This window comes from Danio rerio, chromosome 5, assembly GCF_049306965.1.
Source record: "Danio rerio strain Tuebingen ecotype United States chromosome 5, GRCz12tu, whole genome shotgun sequence".
NCBI classification, from domain to species: domain Eukaryota; kingdom Metazoa; phylum Chordata; class Actinopteri; order Cypriniformes; family Danionidae; genus Danio; species Danio rerio.
Window position 1 is genome coordinate 39,692,063 of NC_133180.1, and position 19,851 is coordinate 39,711,913.

General features: G+C 34.5%; 1 protein-coding gene across 4 annotated transcripts in view; it reads right to left on the minus strand.

Annotated features, from left to right (window-relative positions):
- The window catches only part of cnot6l (CCR4-NOT transcription complex, subunit 6-like), a 37,989-nt gene that overhangs the window by 865 nt on the left and 17,273 nt on the right, over positions 1–19,851 (minus strand). For all 4 annotated transcript variants that reach the window (XM_073950398.1, XM_073950399.1, XM_005165315.6 and 1 more), the window contains 3 exon segments: positions 17,286–17,513; positions 15,761–15,963; positions 8,768–8,973 (listed from right to left, as the gene is read on the minus strand). In XM_073950398.1, the coding sequence (XP_073806499.1) occupies positions 8,768–8,973; positions 15,761–15,963; positions 17,286–17,513 (637 nt within the window).

Sequence of the window (19,851 nt, forward strand, 5' to 3'; positions counted from 1 at the left end):
TCATCAGACTCATTGTTTTGCTCTTGCTGAGTTGGCTTATCATATCCTGATTTACAAAACCTTCCCCCAGTTTCACAGACAGAATTTTATAAACGTACATTAGAGCTCAATAATTTGATTGCGAAGCCACATTTCTACCATTACTCAGTTATAAAGGCTTACTAGATTGTTCTTAACTTGTCTACTTTTGTTCAATTGTGTAAATACAAATGAGTGATGCTTTTTTTATTGTAAAAAGTCTCTTGATTGTCGTTGTGTTTGAGGATTTGGGTCAGGTGATTCATGTTTTTTGCACTTCCATTAATGGAGCATAGTGCGCATTGACTCGCCTACATTTTTACGGTACATTGTGGGACTTTTCGCGGTGCGAATGTTTTAATGCATTGGAAAAATTGGTAACACTTTATAATAACTACACACTATGAATCATTTACTAAGCAATAACATCTAGTGAATTCATTCTTTGTTAAGCATTAACTCTAGAGTAACAAACGTTAGTAAGCAGTTTATAACTGCAACTACAAATGCTGCATTCTTGACTTATAAGCACCTATATAATGTGCTTAATAATTGTATTTTTATAATTAGTTAATGATTTATTTTTCATTACTAAATTGAGTATCGCATTATTTACAAACCAGTTGTATTTAAGAGTAGTTGAGGGTTTTTAGGATGATACAGAATGAGTTAGTAAATGATTAATAAACTATTAAAATTATTGTTTATATGTCTTATTATTCAGGCATGAACGGTTACTATGTATGTTTATAAATGCTTTATTAACTCAACTTAATCTAGTTTTGGGACCTAATCTAAAGCGAGGACTGTTTATGCTTTATAAATCATATTCATTTAAAGATACACAAATGAAACTTTACTTCACATGAAAAATAAATCTTTGCAACCTTTTCTAAAATCACTGTATAGTCTAAACATTGCATTTTATTATATTGTTAAATATTATATTGTTGTTTTATCCAGTTTTATGTCGTATTTTGACACTCCTGTTTTTGACAATGTTTAAACTTCACAGTAATTTTACTTTTTAGAAAAGATTGCAAAGATTATTGTTCATTTGATTCTGAGCCTTTAAATGTCATTAATAAGGGATTTATAAAGCATAAATAGTCCTCGCTTTAGATTAGGTCACAAAACTACATGAAGTTAAGTTAATAAAGCATTTATCAACATATTAGTTAACTATTAGTATATGCCTGAATTATAAGATATATAAATGTTGATTTCAATAGTTTAGTAATCATTATAACTTCATCATATCATCATAACTTATTCTGGATGATCCTAAAAACCTTCAATACTGTAGAACTGGTTTGTAAATAATGCGATACTTAATTTAGTAATGAAAAATAAATCATCAACTAAGTATGAAAATAAAATTATTAAGCACATTATATAGGTGCTTAAAAGTCAAGAATACAGCATTTGTAGCTGCAGTTAAAAACTGCTTAATGATGTCTATTACTCTACACTTTTAGAAATAAAGGTACAAGAGCTGTTACTGGGGCAGTACCTTTTCAAAAGGTACATATTTGTACCTGAAGAGTCCATATTGGTATCTCAAAGGTACATTTTAGGTACTGATATTATATAGGACCACTAAGGACTCTTTAGGTACAAATATGTACCTTCTGACAAGGTACTGCCCCAGTAACTAGTTATTTCTGAGAGTGTAGAGTTAATGCTTAACAAATAATGAATTCACAAGATGCTAATGCTTAGTAAATGATTCATAGTGTGCAATTATTATAAAGTTTTACCGAAAAATTCTGTGATTAAGACAGCACTAACACAGTCTGACTCTCTGATTAGTGAATTGACTACTGAATAAGGAACCGTTTGAGACACACCCTATATGGGCTTTATCATACACCCGGCGCAAAAAGACGTGTTTGGTGTGATGTGTTGCTATTTTCAGACCAGAGCAACCCTAATTTTCCCGTTTTGCTTCACATTGTTTAAATAGGAAATTAATTTGCGCCGCTTTGTGGACTCATGGTTGTGCCGGTCTAGAGTGGAGGTGTGTTAAGGCGCATTGTTGGTGCGTTGCTATTTTGAGGAACTAAAATAGACTGTGCAATAGACTAGCTGAAAGCAGGCATAAAGTCCAATGCAGAGCACATTATTTTTGCGCCTAAACGCGTACACATTGCTTAATACACACAGGATGTACAGCAATACACAAATATCTATACAAATGAAAAAGGATTAAAATATTACAAAAAAATATTATTTTCAACATAAATATAAAAACCACTGCCTCCATGCCTTCTTCATCTCAGGGGGCTTTTTTAGCTTATTCATAACATCTTGCTTTTGTATAATGTTATTATTAGTAGTAGTATTATTTATTATATGCAAATTTAAATTTGTTTTAATAAAAAGAAGTTTAGATTTGTTTAACCTGTCAGGTTTTGGACCATATGTGGCACAGGACGTGTGTTTGGATATAACCACACTTCATTATTATTGTTCAGTTATTTGTTTGCTGGAAGTTAGAACTGAATTTAGAAATAGTTCTTTAACAAATCTTTGTGCTTAAAAAAATTTAATTAAATATGTAGACTAAAGGATGTCTTCAGTGGAGTGTGTACAACACTGTTTCCACAAAAGTGAAGGAGTAAGTAAGGAAAAAGAGGAAGTAAAGTGGTCGAAAGGAGGAGGCTCATTCTCTTAAAGGGAATGGGAGACAAGTCTCTGATTTGTTGGTGTGCTTTTTGCTCAAAACACACCCATAACTCATTAAGAGAATAAGCACAACCCTGTTAGACCATGCATCAGAGTGCGGAAGTATTTTTCCATCCTTAAAAAAGCAAATACGGATTCAGACACACCCTTAATACTTTTGTGCCATGCGATTTAGACTTTGTGTGTAGATCCCTAAAATAGAGCCCTTTGTCTAACCTTGAATAAAATCACACATTTCAAAGCACTTCACAAGAGTTTTAAATATCCAAACTTAACTAAGGCCTAGTTCTGGCTTAAGATATGCTCTGTCTGTGAAACTTGGCCATAAAGCTTAACCGTCAGCTATAAAAATGAAAGAGTCTCAAATCAAATTTGTCATTAAATGTAAGTGGGATGAAAGTTATGGAAGTTGTGTGGTTATTATTATTTTTGAAAAACAATGGCAAGTTATAAGTAAAGCATGCTGTGCACAAAGACCATCTACCACATCTACTTCAGCACCCTGAACTGGTTCCTCTTGAAACACCACCAGCTCAACACAGAACAAAAACACAAGTATAAAAAGTGTTAGGAAAGTTGTAGCTTTGCTCAAAATGTCATAGTGTTTGCCTGCATGTGTCAGTTAGATGAGTGCTACTAACAACTTACATGCTCAACATTACAAAATGCTCAGGGAATTGGACTCAAGATCTTTGTCGTTTTAATTTTCATAATTGTTTGGCTGGACAATTGATGTTTATTAAAGTTTATAAAAAATGTAATTACCTTTATTAAAGAATGTGTCCACAAGCAATCGTGAAGGGAAATAATACCAAAGTAATCATGTGATAAACAACGACAGTAATATGCCACTGATATTTCAATTGTATTAAAAATTATTTTTTATACCAGATTCAGGCTACACAATATCTCAATTTTCGCACAATTTGTTTGGTGTAGGGCGACATGTTAATTTATTCTCTAATCGACCGGCCTGTCTTTTAGACATCCAACAAAAAAAAAAAAAAAACATTTTACTACATTTTTTTCCAGTCCTCCATGCAGGGTTTTATGACCTCTATGATGATGACAAGCACAGAAGCTGTTCAGTATACATGGTGATTATTGAAGTATACAATTAATCTGAGCAAGTTAATCCTCTCTCTCTCTCTCTCTCTCTCTCTCTATATATATATATATGTGTGTGTGTGTGTGTGTGTGTGTGTGTGTGTGTGTGTGTGTGTGTGTGTGCTTTGTTGTTGTTTTTGCATAGGTACTCTTCAATCAATTTCTAAAAAAACTGTTTCTGCTTTGGAATGTCAGTTCAGTGGCTTGGCTTTTGACCACTTCTCACCAACCGAGAGTTCACTGTAAGAAATAGAGAGAAGGAACACTAACCCTACTCTCTATTCAATATTACATTTCAGCTGTAAATACATCCATAATACTGTAACCAATTTAGCCGAAACTCCCAGCTCAGATGGATTTAGATGTGGGTTGTATCTTAAATTGCCCCATACCCTTAATTTAGCACTATTTGAGGGATTAGCCATTTGTAGTTTTGTCCAAAACCATATTAAATGTTTTGAAGTGCACTCAATCAATCCTAAAGTCCATCGCAAAAACAATTTAGCGTACAACTAATGTACAATAACGCAATGGCTAGATATTATATCATACCAAATTAACTCCTGCATCTGACGACAAAATGGTATCCACAGCAGAATCCGTTTGATGTATGTTTAGGGGAGTTGTAAAATGAGCCTATTTAAAACAAAATATGTGATAAAACAGTTTTACCATTTTTTTATCTGTTCAGCCAATATCTGGTTAAATAAATAAATAACAAAATAAAATAATAAATAAATAATTGAATTAGATTAGACTATTAGCATCTCACTAAAAAATGACCATACAGTCCCGATAATTTTGCTATTTGAAACTTGACTTTCCAGTAGTTACATTTTGTATTAAGACACAGAAAATAAAAAGTTGCTATTTTCAGGCCAATATGGCTAGTAACTACATTCTCATTCTGGCGTAATGATCAAGGAACTTTGCTGCTGTACCATAGCTGCAGCAGACGCAATGATATTACGAAATGCCTGAAATTCAGCAAATTTTTGTTTAAAGATACCTTTAGCCAGGGACTATTTTTAGGGTCAAAACATAATAACAAATGAAAAACTTTTTATCTAGAACAGCAATCCATTATTATTATTTACTATAAATTATCCAGCCTGATCTCATGAGTAAACGTAACTATTTTACGATTTGTCAGTGCAGTGGCTAATGAGTGCAGTCATATGAAAATGTAGTTTTAAAAAGGAGGCGTGGCACCCGCCCCTAAACCTAACCCTTATTAAAGTATAAGCAAATCATATTAAAGTTCATAAATGAGATCAAATGAACTCATATGAATTAGCCACTAAATCAAAAAGTTACGAATTGCGTGAAACTGTGTTGAAATTAACATTTTTATTTTTATCAACTAGTAAACACAAAAGAAAAAGGCATTTCTTCTGGAGCACTACTGGAGTGAACAAAAATCACTCACTCATTTCCATTCACTTCAAGTGGACTAATGTAGGGAACACTGATTGAGGGTAAAGGGGTCATTTAGGATACAGCCATGGTGAAATGAATAGGAGACATTGATAATTAGTGCTGCTAGCTGGAATTATGCAGTGGAGAAAAGGTTCAGTTTGTTTCTGATGGCAGAATGATCAAATCCAAAACACTGTTAGGCAGCCATTTTTTGTTTATCCTTGTTTTTAGAAATCAGAAACTAATTGTGTCTTCTTTATGATTTCATGTTTTTAAAGACAGCAAGTATGTAGTTTGGTGGGTGTCTCTTGACCATCAAAACAGACAAAAATATTGTGTAGCTTAGACCTGGCATTTGTTTGACCAAAAATATTTTTTAGACCAGAATGTACTATATAACCTTTGTCAGACTGTTGTCCCAACGTCAATGCTAGATGCCTAAAGAGAAGGTCTGAGCAGATATATGTCAAATAAAATCAAATAGTGCATGAAGGACACAAAACTTGGAGAGTTTATTGCTCAAAGCAATGATTCCTTCCAGTCTGATTAAATCAAATATGTGATATTTTTAGCAGATTCCTTTAAGAGCAAATTATTTTATTTGTAATTCACTGCGAGTTTGTTGTGTTAAAAGTCATACTTAATAGTCTGGTAGTGTGTGAATCTTGGTAGTATTTAATGCTCTTTTTTCATGTAACTATTCACAAAATTGGCAAGTGTATAAAGCTTGATGTTTTAAATTTAATCTGATGTTCAGATTTTAAAAAGTTGTATAGTGTATTTTAGCCTTAGAGATTAGATATCAGTGTATGCTGATATCAAAGCTTGTGACCAGCACCATAAAATTTTAGATAAAACAGAGATGTAAAAAGGCCTCTAACTATTGAGATGCTCATCATTTATACACTTCTGGCAAAAAGGTACAAAACAACAAATGCCGTTTATAAGCAGAACTTAACATTCAACCTCTACACGCCTTTAGCCTTTAAATGCAAAACAGCACAATAACATTAAGTAATTATGAAAATTTCTGTTCATTTACTCAGCAAAGGCATTCATTTCTTTTTTTATGTATTTTTTTTTTACTCTTAAAGTGCTGGTTACTGTTTTAGCATTTTAGGGATCCCCAATGACCACGGTTTTACCTAAAAAACATCTGTAAAGTTAAAGTTAAATCTAGCATAGCCTGAGGTGGCATAAATGAACAGCATTTTCATTTTTGGGTGAACTATCCCTTAAAACTCCTAGCTAGTCTCCTGTAGCAATTGTACAAATAACACCAACCCTACACTTTTGAGCTTGTAGTTAACTTCAGTGAGACAGAGAGGAGTTTTTACTGTGTATATATCCACCTTATTTTGCAATGAGGAAATAAGCCATGTTCTCTGAACGTGTGAGACATTAGCCTCTATAGCAGAGATGCTCAAACTAGGGCCTGCAAGCCAAAGTTGGCCCATGGTAACCTTTAATTTGGCCTGCCTACCAATCAGAGAAGTGATAAAGAAATTATGGAGAAGGCTGGGGCGAATCCCTTAAACAAAGATGGTCCTTTCTAATTTTACATAACTTTTTTTGCTTGTTTAATTGTTGAGCTACAAAAAATAAATTATTTAATGTTTCATTCATTTTTTTTTTCGACTTGTCCCTTTATTAATCTGAGGTCGCTACAGCGGAATGAACCACCAACTTATCCAGCATATGTTTTTTTTTTTGCAGCGGATGGCCTTCCAGGCGCAACCCATCACTGGGAAACCCATACACACTTATTCGCACACATACATACACTATGGAGAATTTGGCTCACCCAATTCACCTAATGTAAATTCATCAGAATTTTAAAGGGTCATGAAACCCTAAAACACATTTTATTTTTAGATGTCAACAAATATATGTTTGGCATGTTGCTAAAAACACTATTAAGACATATTTCACTATCGAGTGAAAATGTATTCTTTTTGTAAAAAAAAACAAAAAAATTAAACTCCATTCTGTTATAAATAAGATTGTTTATGGTTTTATTGTAAGAAGTACATTAAAATGTAATATGTAATATATATATAATAATTCATTTGATTAAATTATTGTTTCTATATATTTAAAATATTATTAAATTAGAATGTTACCATGGTAACTTTAATGTAATACAGCCCACCACCCTCAAAGTTTGGTTTTTAGCCCTTCATAAGAAAAAGTTGGGGCACCCCTGCCTTATAGGTAAAGAACAAAAAAAAAAAAAAAAACACCTAAACTAATTCGGCAACAGGCTACTGTGTTTGGAATTGACAAAAAATAATGTTCATTCATTAATTTTCCTTCGGCTTAGTCCCTGAATATCAGGGGTCGCAACTGCTGACTATTGCAGCAAATGTTTTACACAGCAGATCCCCCTCCAGCCGCAACCCAGTACTGGGAAACACCCACAAACTCTCTCATTCACACATACTCATACACACTACATAATTTAGTAAATCCAATTCACCTGTACCACATGTCTTTAAACTGTGAGGGAAACCGCAGCACTCAGAGGAAACCCACCTGATCACGGGGAGAACATGCAAACTCCACACAGAAAAGGCAACTGGGACTATCCACTGTGCTAACCACTGAGCCACCCCCAAAAATAATAATAGTTCCAAAATTATTATGATCATTTTGTACTAAATATTAGCATGATGGACTGTTTTAGTGCAGGTGTAAGTGCATGACACTGGAAGCCTTTTGCACGTTTGAGCTACAAACCCAATCTGACATTAAAAATAAGGTGGATACATTAGTATGATGATGTAATTTAGATGTCATTGCAAGACGAAAGTGAAAGCAGCAAAGGTACACAGCTGTGTTATAATCAGTAGGGCTGGGATCCTCTTTAATAGTGTCAATTACTGACTTAAGTACAAGTTTCGCATAATTCTTCACATTGCACTATTGAGAATTTTCAATTAAAAATAGATTGCTAAAAAATCCGACCTCACCACATGTTTCACTTCATGATCTCAATGCAAATCCATCAATGAATAGGGGAACTTAAATTTGTAATGAACAGGATACAGTAACTGTAATATTTGAAGTTGCATATGGGGTTTTACTGTAATTGCTTTAATTTTAAAATGTTTGATATGTCAAAAGGGAATTTAAAAGCGGATGCTGATCGAAACGTCATAATACTAGTGCTCACATTGTTATGCTAAATGATCTGTCTTCTCATAAGATACACATTTCTACCATCAATACACACGGTTAGTACAATCTCACATTTAGATTTAGACAAACAGATCGATTTCCCTGAAAGCAGTGTTCGTTTGGTACCAAACAGAGAATCCCAACCCTAATTTGGTATTAAGCTTTTGTTTTCAAATTGGAAAACATAATAATAATAATAATAATAATGATACAATCATGTGCAAAGGCTTAAAAAAGCAAGAAAGTAGGTGAGCACTTCACTCCTTAATGTGTGCGCCTATACTTTTTGGGGCTTATGATGGGGGTCTGTCCATGGTGTGGGGTTTTGGGAGAGGAAGGAAGGGGTCTGCACTACCTGTGGACAGGCAGATGCAGCCCGTTGAGGGGGGGTAAAGGCGGATGGTACTCCAGCTGAGCCAGGAGGGAGAAGTGGTCGGAGGGGATGTGAGGGTGAGGGCAGCCGGTTATGTTGTTGTCCTTCAGCCATTGTGTCTCCAATGGACCCAGAACACCCAGAACGCTCATGTGTGTCTTTGAGAAGAAGATGTAGTCAATCACACCCTACAGAAAATGTAAAAAGGGTAAAGATATCAAAATGTTGCATCCTTTCAGATTAAGTAAATTCAACCCTCTACTGCAGCAATTGTGTATTGCACAGTGCCTATAGAAAATCATCATACCCCTCTGAAATAATGACTTTATTTGTCATACAATCTGAAATCAAATCACATTCTAAATAACTTTTCCAGCCTTTTGAAGTGTTTGTGTAGCCTTCTCCTAACCTGTGCTTTTTTTTTTTTTACAACTTTATCCCGAAGGTCTTTTGAAAACAGGGTGAAATGTGAGTAATAGGGATGCACTGATCAGGATTTTTGCAGCCATTATCGAGTAGTTGAGATCGGCCGTTACTGAGTACAGATTCTGATGCTTCAAGCTTTAAAATGCATTAAGCACATTTTCCTTCTAAGTAAGATAATTAAGTGGAGTTTTCTCTTTACCTAAGAGCATAAATTAAGGATGCTGCATATAATCCTTAAACAAGTCTCTTTTAGGTGTGAACATGTCATAGTTAAAAGCAGCATTACAGAAAATAATAGACAGCACAGATAAAGAAAAAAAAACATGGTAAGAAAAATGATTAACAATACGTTTTGGAAACACTGCAAAGGAAGGAAGAAGAATTAATAATAATGATAATTCCTTACATTTATATAGTGCTTTTCAAGACACTCAGGGCTCTATTTTGACGGTCCATGCACAGAGCGCAAAACGCAGGGCGCAAACGCTTTCAGGGCTTGTCAGGACGCGTTTTTGCTAATTTAAGGATGGAAAATCTGCCTTGCGCCACGGCGCATGGTCTAAAAGGGTTGAGTTTATTTTCTTAATGAGTTATAGGTGTGTTCTGAGAATAAACCAATTAGAGTCTCATCTCCCATTCCCTTTAAGAGTCAGCTGCGTCACGCCAAGAGCGCATTCGCTATTTACAGGACGCAAAGTAAGTCTAAGTGGAAAAAATGAGCATTTCACAAGCAAACAGCTAACAGTTGACAGTTTTTTTTTAACAGAAAACTGTTAAACAGAGCATCTACTGCGTGAGAATGAGAGATAATGGAACTACTTTCACGTTCGCTCTTGGATAGGGAAACTTTACGCACAGACATCAATTAGCCTATAAATAAATACTTTTGTTTGTTAAGGCCCAATATTCATTTCAAAACTATTTCTAAATTCAGTTCTAATTTCCAGCAAACGAATAAATGAATAATAATAACAAAATGTTATATCCTAAAACACATGCTGTGCCCCATATGGTCTAAAACCTGACAGGTGGGCAAATCTAAGCTTGTTTTTAATAAAACAAATATAAATATGGATATATTAAATAACACTGCTAATAATAATAACATTATACAAAAGCAAATTGTTATGAATGAACTGAAAAAGCCTCCCGAGATGAAGAAGACATAAAAGCAGTGATCTTTCATATTTATGTAGGCTAGAAAATAATGTTTTGTAATATTTTAATCCTTTATATTTATACTCTATATCTATCCTTATTATATCCTATATATATCCTTAATATTTACATTTTTTCATATGTAAAGATAATTGCCTATTGCTCTCTTGTGCGTATTAAGCAGTGCGTAAGCACTGAGTTTAGACCGGGTTAGTGATGAAGCCAATTATGATATGGGGATGGTTATAAGGCCATGATGGACAGAGGCCAGTGGGCCAAATTTGGACAGGTTGCCGGGGTTAAACCCCTACTCTTTTTTTCGAAGGGCATCATGGGATTTTTAACGATCACAGAGAGTCAGGATCTCAGCTTAACATCTCATACGAAAGACAGCGCTCATTGAGCAGTATAGAGCCACCATCACTATACTGGGGTATTAGGACCCACACAAAGCACAGGTTGGGTGCCCCATGCTGGCCTCACCAACACCACTTCAGGCAGCAATCTAGCTTTCCCATGTGGTCTCCCATCCACGTACTGACTGGGCACAGCCCTGCTTAGCTTCAGTGGGCGACCATGTGTGCGTTGCAGAAAGCAAGCTGCTGGCAATTCAATATATCTCAATCAAGAAAAAGGTTTGGAGAGCATATTTGATGAACAAGAAGTTAAAAAGCACACCTATAAATCTAATACTTCTTAACTAAAAGTAAATAGGTCTATAAACTACTGTTTATTGCAAAAAGTAAATTACAAGAAGTTATATTATTAAATATTCATGTTAAAATGTGCTCATCTCCAGCTAACACAAATACTTGGGATCGGGTCATGAAATCTGTAAGTACAGATCGGGTCATTAAATAATAATAATACGTTTTATTTAAAGGTGCCTTTCTGGCAACTCAAGGACACTGTACAATAAAACAAGAGAAATAGAACAAGAGAAATAATATAAAAACATACACAGCAATAGTGCAGATACAATTAAGTATTAAAAGCCATCTTAACTAAGTGGGTTTGAGTCTTGATTTGAATAGTGTGAGGCAGTCAATATTTCTGATGGCAGGTGGTAGTGAGTTCCAAAGCCGGGGAGTAGAGCGGCTGATTGCTCTATTGCCCATGGACGATAGACGAACAGAGGGAACAGACAAATGGAGGGAGGAAGAAGATTGCAGGGTGCAAGACGGAACAGAAATGTGGGCAGACAAATATGGAGGGGCGAGATTATGGATGGCTTTGAATGTTAACAGCAAAATGTTAAAAATTAAAAAAAAAAAAAAAAACAATTTGAAAATGAACTGGTAACCAGCGAAGCTGCTGCAGGACAGGGGTGATGTGATGAGAAGAAGGGGTTCTGGTGATGATACGTGCAGCTGAGTTCTGGACCAACTGAAGCTTATGGAGGGATTTGTGAGTGACACCAAAGAGAAGGGAGTTGCAGTTATCTAAATGAGATGTGTTAAGGCTATGGACGAGAACAGCAGTGGCATGGGGGATAAGATAAGGGCGGAGTCGGTTAATATTGAGTAGGTGGAAGTAAGCAGACTGGGTGATGTTATTGATGTGAGAATCAAAAGATGGGGTGCTATCAAGAATGACACCCAGACTCTTAACCTGTTTAAAAATGTGATTATTAGCCGATACCGATCCCCGGCGATTAGAGCATCCCTAGTGAGTAAAGAATTAGATTTTCACAGGGTGTGATGATTTTCTATAGACACTGTATGATTAAATAATTCTACACAATTTTTGGTTAATTTCATTATTTTTTAGCGCAACCCTTAGCCCAAAATATTTTGGTACTGAATCATGGAGAAGATTATTGCTGCAATTATTAATAAACACCCATAAAACAAAGCTAAGAGCGAATCTTATTGATCAAAAATGGAAAGCACTTGAAACTCATTGATGTATTGAATCTGGTACAGGACTTGCATTATATAGTGTCTCATCTCATTTGCTCTACTTCATGTAATTACGCAATGAGTTTTCATTTCATGGGAAATTGGAAATCCCACCACTAGTTTGCCACCTCTTCTGCTTTGAACATAAATTGTGCACTAACATGTATAACAATATGTGATAATCTCTAAGCACAATATTAGCAAAAATATCGTTAGAATAAAAAAAACTTGTAAAAATAAAACTTAAGTTGATGAAAATTATAAGAAAATTAGAATTTCTAAACATTCAAAATAAAATAAAATCATAATAAAACCTAATAAAATGTATTTTTACACCGGCATGCATATATTTATGCATTGACCATGTCTTTTTAAACAGGATTACTACAGCAGATATCTTGCCTTTTAATCACATCAAGCACTCCTTGGGCCACGGGTGCAAAGAATATTCCACCTTCAAATGGTGCATGATAGTGACCCTCAAATCCTATTTGACTTTTTCTTTATTGCTATTAACCATTCCAATTGGTTGCAATGATTTATGAAAACATGCACTGAAAATTGACATTTCTGTTGCCAAGTGAAATGTTGTGCAGTAAAGGATTAATTCATTTAAATGTGTAACAAATGCAATTTTTAAAACTCAACAACAGTTGTCACTTTTAAGGTATGTACTAATGACCGTTTTTTTGCCATGTGTCAACAAAGTGTAACAAAAGAAAAAACAAACTTTCCCTGATTTTCTAGATTGTCAAAGAAAGCACATTCTGATTTTTATGTGAATGATTCAGGATGTTGCCAAGAAAACCAAAAGGACGTGACATTTACACACGCTCACTCTTTTCCATTCTGACACATTAAACGAATGCTTATTTGTTCAAGAGAATTCCGTCAGAGCTATTATTTGTACTTAAATGTCACTGTGTCATGCAAAAAAAGATATTTCTTCAAACTTTAATTTTGAATTAATTATTGAATAAATTATAAATTGTAAATAGTCTCAAATATAGGTCACTTTAAAATCTATTTAAAAGTCTTTTTAGGCCTCTTATATTATGCCTCTTTTTACAATTTTTGGTGTTCCTAAAATGTGTCTGTGAAGTTTCAGCTTAAAATACCTGTCAGACCATTTGAAAATGTCAGTTTTTGGGTCAGAGCTGTTTGGTGTCTTTGGCTTTAACTGCAAATAAGCAGTTTCTCCTGTAATGAAAGTAGAATGCAGGGTTTGGGCATGTCTGCCTAGCGACACGAAACTGATACTGATTCTGATGAAGCAGAGACCTAGTCACAAATACCAAAACTAGAACTGAATCAGAAAGTTTTTGAATGTTTTCAGAAGTTTTTTGATGTACTTTATAATTATTTGATGTGGCCTTTTTTGCAACGATAAATGGGCCACATACTGTACAAATGCACACACTTTTCTTTACAAAAAACATTTTAGAAGCTCCAAGAACATTATTGTGTGCCATAAAACTGTAAAAAATACTTTTGTTTGCCTTTGCTCATTCGTTCTTTGTTCTGTTTCACATCAGTTCAGGGTGTGCACTTGCTACAGGCAGTCTGATATATTGTCATTTTAGTCAGCAGAGCAACACAATAACATTTTATTGGTCATATTAAATGCAAACACTAATCTAAAATGGAAAACACTGATAAAAAGCAAGTTGTTTTTACTCTTTTTTTTTTTTGTGCGAATAAAGGTGTTATTGGAACTGTGCATGATTTTAGTTTAACCACTGAAGTCACATGGAATATTTTGACAGCATTTTGGGGTCTTTTTCTGGACTTTGAATGCCTGACTACGGCTGTCTGTGGAGGATGAAGGAAGCTCATTTGTGTTCAGAAGATGAGTGAAGGTCTCAGGCTATTGACACTTATTAATATTAGAAATTAAATTTTGGGTGTCACGGTGGCGCAGTGGGTAGCACGATCGCCTCACAGCAAGAAGGTTGTTGGTTTGAGCACCAGCTGGGTCACTTTGCAACTCTGTGTGAAGCTTGCATGTTCGCCCAGTGTTCGCGTGAGTTTCCTCCGGGTGCTCCAGTTTCCCCCACAGTCCATAGACATGCGCATTAGGTCAACTGAACAAGCTAAATCGGCTGTAGTGTGTGTGAGTGTGAAACAGTGTGTATGGGTGTTTCCCTGTGTTAGGTTGCAGCTAGAAGGTCATCCACTGTGTAAAACATATGCTAGATAAGTTGGCGGTTCATTCGGCTGTGGCGACCCCTGATTATGAAAGGGACTAAGCCAAAAAGAAAATGAATGAATTAAAAATCTAACCCTTTAAGTCTGAATGAGTGGAAAGTGAAGTAATAAGGGTTTCTGAAATCAATATTCCTTAGACACATGCTAGTGTAATTCACAGGGTGAAGTAAGTTGAATTTTTAAATCAGAAGATTTTTTTTAACTTTGCATATAATGTATGCACAATCTGCATATGCACTTGACTGTTTTGAGCCACTTAGATTGTCAATGAGGTGTTAAACTGAACCAGAACATTGATTTACAGCCGGAAAAGAAACAGAGATGACTAAACTAGACTAGAAACACATATAACTATAAGATTAAAATATATAACTCTATTTTAAATTAGCACAACTCTAGTTTTATCCCTTGAAGTCCACGTGAAATCGAAATTTACAATGTATATTTTGTTAGCACACATTCTTATTCTTTAGGTGAACAATAAATCTGTGCAAGATAATCGACTAAAACAATTTTGTTTTGGTAATCTTCAAAGTCTAAACATTTGCTTCCACATTTAAAGTGGCATTCATTTTTTGTTGATTGTAGCTATTGATAACCAAACCCCTATTACCGTTAGTTTACGAAGAGAGAATAATGAGTAAAAAGAAAACCCTGACCCCTACTCAACAATCCATCTTAGTCGGAAGTACAGTGACTTCCTGAAATAGAAGTCTTAGCAACTTCTGGTTCACTCTGACTTAAAACTTTTAAAAAGCAGATACTGGACAAGGATTAATCTTTCTAATGTGCACGGGTTTCCTCATGCAAGCATGTAACATGCCAACACCCTATTTTAATTCATTATTATAACAAAGGCAGTCACACTTTAATAACAAATGACACCCACAAGACAATCCACCAATCAACACATCTCAAAATAATTAGCTAAATGAGTTGGCTTTTGAATCAGACACCATCACTGAATCATTACTTATTCTCCTGGTCATGAACCGACAGTCATTTTTTGATTATGTCATTTCAATATTAACAAATGTAAATTTATTATCATGTATATACAGTGCATCATGTGAGACCTACATCATCATATTTACCAACAAGATAATCATATGATCATAAATGATTCATCTTCGCAGCAAAGCTTTGTTGAAACAAATAAAAGAACAAAAATGGCGATGTAAAGAAAGCAAGCATGAAAATCCTAAATCTCATGTTGAAACAGATGGCTCCCATAATATTTTGATTGAGATTCATTTTGATTCTGAAAAAAAAATCTCCTCACCTTGAAGTCATAAGTGTAGTTGGTGTAGGGCATGAGATTCCCCTCATAGGCACTCTTCAGCTGGAAACTGTGTGTGATACTGCCATCAGGCTTGCCGTTTTTGCCATTGCAGCTGAAGTTAGTTAAACAGTCGCTGTAGCGCAGTTCTTTAAAGTCTTTGTGATTTTCTGCAACTCCGCCATTGCTCAGATACTCCACCACACCTGCAAGAAAGAGGTCAGGAAAACGAGTGATTCTGAGACAAGAGCTTCTAATCTGAAGCAAAAAATAAAATTGGCTGTTTTTTGACATTCAAAAGATAGTTCACCCCCAAATTAACATTACAAAGCTATAGGTAGTTTTCTGCAACATATTTATAACATGTATGACATGTTATTTTCTATTTTTTTAATTTAATGGAAGTCAAAAATTTGGTTATCAACATTCTTTAAAAAATCTTCTTTTATATTCTTGCAGAAGAAGGAAACTTCAAAAATTTAAACATGTCAGTAAGATTTTTGGGTGAATTATTACTTTAATTTGGTAGCAGGCGAATTCAGTAAGCTTTGTTTATTTGATCCAATTGTAAGGAACAAAAAGGCTAATCAACAGCCACCCACTCTGTAAGTGCAATTTTATGGCTTGCTGAAATATATTAATGTCTTAGATTAGTCTTAACAAAAACTGTAAACAGTAAAGAGACAAATTTACTAACAGCTTGCTTCAATGCTAACTGTCTTTTTAGTTTTACCAAACACACACAGCAGAGAGAAATATCTCTGAAAAGGCACTGACACAGTTACTTTTTTTTAAAATATACATTTGTAAGAGTTTCCCAATTAGACACAAAATTTATAGGATGAAAGTGTTTAAATGTATAGCGCATTGCAATTTAACAACATTTGTGCTTCTCACATTAGATATTTGCGTCATTATTTAATGACTAAAAATATAAATATCACACTTGAAATGGCTACAGTTGTTGTTACCAGGAGAAGACAATACAGGGAACACAGAGCGCATGGTATAAGACTTTTTTTACCCCACACATATTTATTTTGGAATGCCAAAGGAATACAATCGCTCAAATATACTGTTTGCCAAATATGCTATTTTGAATTTGTTTTAAGAAATAAGAGACTACTGGGAAGTAACATCTGAGTCACACAATACCAGCATGATCATGGTTCCCTAAGACAATGTGCAATGTGTTCTCTTTGTGCCTGAAAAGCATGCATCAGATATACTGTAGCTAGTTGTAAGTAAAAATAAAAAGTGCCTTGTGGTCACTCACATTCCTGTCTATTTTGTGAGCATGTCCATTCTTTGACCAGTAAATTTTTTTAGTAAATATTTGGCACAAGGAAATTTGCCACTATTCTAATTTGCACTGTCAATATGTAAATGAGATGTTATATCTTTGTTCTCTAATTGTAGATTCAGTGCTGTTTTGCAATAATGCTCTTGCGTAAAATTGCCCTACTTGGTAAATCTGGCCCAAACATTCCAATTTATTTTCAACATGCACCTTTTAAATATGACTTACCAGAATCTGGGAGGGAGTTGAGATCAGCACACAGGACGATAGGGATAGAGCTTGTTTCTGATGTGGGTGAAGAAGAGTTGATAGATCCCGAGGCCCTCTCAGCGATGCTCTTGAGCTCAGACAGGAACATCATAGTCTGGATGAGCTTCACATCCGAGTATTCTGGATCCCAGTGCATGTGGGCGTTAGCTACAAGCAGGAGCTGTTTCTCTGGAGGTGGCTTTAAGCCTGCAGTACAGTGCCAGGAAAGAAAATGGGATGAGAATATTCTAATAAATAGTATTAAGATATATATACTAGGAGTTGTTGAAATCTTGAATTTGATTGGCTGACGAACAATCTAAGTCTGGGCTTCTCAAAGTTTGGACTCTTTTCGATTTTATATTCAAGAGCACTCTTATGTGTAAGTGAACGAAAGTGTGAATTTCATAGACCTCTGAGCTTTTGGCCACTCCAGAAGCACTTCAAAATGAATGACCATACCCAGAACTAGCGCTTGACATTAATCAAGAATTACACCCTATTTTTTTTTCAAATAGTTTTTTTAAGTAATAAATAACCTTTCTTTTGTTTGTTTGTTTGTTTGTTATTTATTTTTGTTGTTTTGTGTTTTCTCTACTCAGTGCACTTGGATGGTATCTCTTACCAATGTAATATATTTAAATATTGAATATTTTTTTTCTTACTTTATTTGACCTTTGCCACTGAGTGTCTCAACTGTTTTGCTTTTATAAATTGATATTGTATTTTAAAACCAATAAACAAATAATAATAATAATAATAATAATACAGAAAGTGTGCATTTACTTCTTTAATAAACACGTGCTAAACATGTAATCTTGTTTTTTGGCGATGGTCTATAGTGAAAGCGAACTGATGTGGCGCTGTTTTTCAATGTATGATGTTTACCGTAATTGAGAGACACTCTTCAACACAGTGAGCGTTTGAATGGTAAGAATGCCAGTTTCCAGAAAAGAAAAGTCAACAAAAAAACTTTGAGTTTTTAAAGACGATTCATTGGACAGAGAGGTATGCATTGATTTTGCTCCAATCCAGCACAAAACTGTTCTCTTTAATTAGAAATGAGATATTTAAACTTATGAAGAGTGAAAATGTCAAACGGCACTATGAAAGGTTTAGCAGCAGCTGGAATACAGGCAGAGTTATGTCTCACACAGCATTGTATTTTGCACCATGCTACTTTTGAGCTATACCTCAGGTTGTGTTTTGTTCATAAAAATTGCTGACAATTAAATTAAGTTTCAGTTCTCATCTTGCCACTTTTGCACTTGCTATAATAGTATATTTAAATGCAGACTTTTAAAAGGTTAATTAATGTATATGCATGTTTATTTAAAACATGTTCTGTGCTAACAATGTTTTACAGACATTTTTGTCATCTATGAAAATTCAGATTCGGGACTTTGAGAACCCCTGCTCTAAGGTGTGCTCTAAGGTCTTTGGGCAATCCACAGCTACAGTTCCAGGCTGGTTTTGAAAGCATCCTAGTTCCAAATCACTATGGTAGAAAACCTGATGTCTTGAAATACCGAATGAAGCAGAATGAGTTCTGTAATTTTGTAATATTTGAATAAGATTTTTTATTATTAAGGTCATTGCTCCTAATTCTGAGGAAGGCAAGAGCTGAAATTGAAAACAGGAAACTCCCGTTTTCAAAAAGCAATCAATATTGCAATCTTTTGATTACACAAAATATTGTATATTTATTCCACAGAAAAATAGATGAATATGCTGAAAAAGATTAAATAAAGCAGAACTAGGGAGTTATCTGAACAACTGCTGACAATTGAACACATTTAAAGACCTGAAGGCAGTTCAAAAGTTGAAATACATCCAATCAACCAAAAGTATGCAAACTGAAGAATTGTTTACTTGGGTATAATAGAAATTTAAGCTGTTATCACTAAAATCCAACCTACAGCACTGAATTCAGCTTTGTACTTTTATGTTTATGTTTGACTTTTTGACAGCCATAAAAGTGATTTCCTTTGATTTACAGCTGTCTTTAAAAAATGGCTACGGATGAGTTTTTATTTGAAGAGCAATTACTTGAAGACATCGTTCAAGCAAAAATCTAAATTTAATCAAAATGTACTCACCATATACTTGTTCCAAACCTGTTTAATTTTTTATACTTATAATATAGTTAGAATAATGTTGGAAACCAGTAGCCATGGATTTCCATAGCGTTTTATTTTACTATACTACAGATGTCAGATGTTATATTATACTCAAGTGGCTACTAGTTTCCAAGTCTTCAATTTATATTCTTTTGTGTTCAACAAACAAACAAACAAAAAAAAAATCATAAAGCTTTGGATTCACCCAAGGATAAGTAAATGCTAAAGAAATGTAACTTTTTGTGGAAACCATCCCTTCAACTTGATACACATAAGTAGAAATAAATACTATTTATTAGATACATTGCATGTGTGCAAATGCTACAAAATGTTTAATCATTTGTTGACTCCAAATAAATTCTACTATGTTTTAATGCACTGTGTTGCTTTTTGTGATCTTAAATTCATTTTCAGGGACAATAGTT